We start from the raw sequence: 1,868 nt of genomic DNA on the forward strand, positions 1-1,868 counted from the left end.
ACTAGTAAAGATAGCAGGTTGTTAATTATTTGAAACAAACAAAATTAAATTGTTGGAGGACAGTCGGGGAAGCGCTGCATAAAGGTACAAAATAGTAAAAAAACTGTTTCATGTTAACCAGCGTTTCCCGTTCTGAAATGAGGGAGAACTAATTTGAACTCTAAGTAGGGTGAAAAGTGTAAGTTGTATTATGCGCTTATATTATCTATACTTGTATAATTGAGGTTTAACTCACATTATTTATTTAGTTAGTTCAAAAAGTATTGATCTTAGTTTAATTTACAGAACCATCGGGAAGGGCTTCTTCGATTACGAGAATACTTTGGATGACGAATGCCTCGAATTGAAGAGAGATGCATACGATAAGACAGATTCGAGGAAGCGCCTAGTTCACCATTCCTTCGTTACAGTCGTTATGAGTGCGTGCATCACTATATCAGTCTTCAGGCCTGCGGTACTCATCTTGTTTCCAAAAGAAAATATGGGAAATCCGAATGATGGTTAGATATATTATAGTTCTGAATGATTTCCATGTTTTTGTACTAGAAAGTCGAAGCAACATAAATTATAGTTTTTAAATAAAATGTAAGCCACTAAGTTTATTCAGTCGAAAGTTATGAATTTTAACTTTTTGCTAAGAATTATTATGAATATAGTCTATCATGGGTGTAGACAGGATTTTGCCAAGGGGGGCTAGATCTCAGGCCATTACACACACACACACGCACGCGCACACACACATTTTTTTTATATCAACTAGAAACTTGAGGATTAGATTAAATTCCAGTAAAACCCACCAAATCACATTTACCTTTCGTTGTAAAGCCATTACTTCCTGTCCCACAGTATCCTTTATTAATACCCCACTCATTCCTGTCGAACAGATCCGTTACTTAGAACTACATCTGAACAAATCACTGACATGGAATCCTCATACAAGACTGAAGAAACAGGATTGGCACGTCGGTTCCGACTATTGCAACACTTAATGGACAAACTGTCTAAACTTCCAATCCATTACAAAAGACTGATCTACTTGACTATAATAAGGCCTATTGGGACATGTTGAGCTTCGGGGCTCCACAAATTCCACATCGAATTCCTCTCTTATCCAATCCTAACAGTCCAAAATCCTTAATGCTCCTTACTCTGTCACAAATTAAGACATCCATCAGGACCTCAATGTTCCACATATTGCCAGTTCTTGGATGATAAACTTCCCATCCACCCAAACCCACTAATTTCAAATCCGGCATCTCCTTCAGTGCCTGATAATTCCTCTAGGTGTCTGAAAAGAAAGTGGCCCCAAGATCTTCTTCGTAAGTAATGTTATTGGAGTTCTATCAATGGGTAGATTATCCACATGTTTTTATCATCTTATTTTATACCTAATAGCAAATTTACTTGTTGAATATAATTTTATACAGTTGTAAATAACAATAAATAAATTATTAAAAAAAAATAAAATGTATGTTTCTGCAGGTATGATTAGGGTGGCTCTAGCTCCAATGTGGTCACCATTTGATAATACTCAATGGCATGGCATAGTAATCGTATGGCTTCTAGAATACATCGTAGCATGGACCACTCCTGGTATAGTCTTCGGTGCGACATTCTTCGTCTTGTTCTCTCTGGAAGAACTCGGAATACAACTTCAAATCCTCAAAAAGAGCCTAACTAACGTGATCCAACGGGCTGAAAGGTTGGAGCAAGGAATGGAAGAGAATATTAAACTATGTTTGAAATATTCCGTCAGGCATCACCAGCTTCTTTTTGAGTAAGAAAAGCAAAAAATAATAATAATAAATAAATAATTAAGTTATAAGGTTAGTAATAAGTTGTGTAGTTTTCAATTTTGAGCTAGGCTG

At 36.2% G+C, this 1,868-nt stretch overlaps 1 protein-coding gene across 1 annotated transcript; it reads left to right on the plus strand.

The window, feature by feature from the left end:
* Positions 1 to 248: 248 nt before the first annotated feature.
* Positions 249 to 1,781, plus strand: LOC136797190 (uncharacterized; the record flags this gene model as incomplete). The annotated part of the gene is made up of 2 exons (XM_067053090.1): positions 249 to 500; positions 1,483 to 1,781. Coding segments are annotated over 2 exons (551 nt in total), but the record flags the coding sequence as incomplete, so codon positions are not given.
* Positions 1,782 to 1,868: the final 87 nt, after the last annotated feature.

This window comes from Halyomorpha halys, unplaced genomic scaffold (genome assembly GCF_000696795.3).
Source record: "Halyomorpha halys isolate HHAL.00 unplaced genomic scaffold, Hhal_1.1 Scaffold2432.1, whole genome shotgun sequence".
Lineage (NCBI taxonomy): Eukaryota > Metazoa > Arthropoda > Insecta > Hemiptera > Pentatomidae > Halyomorpha > Halyomorpha halys.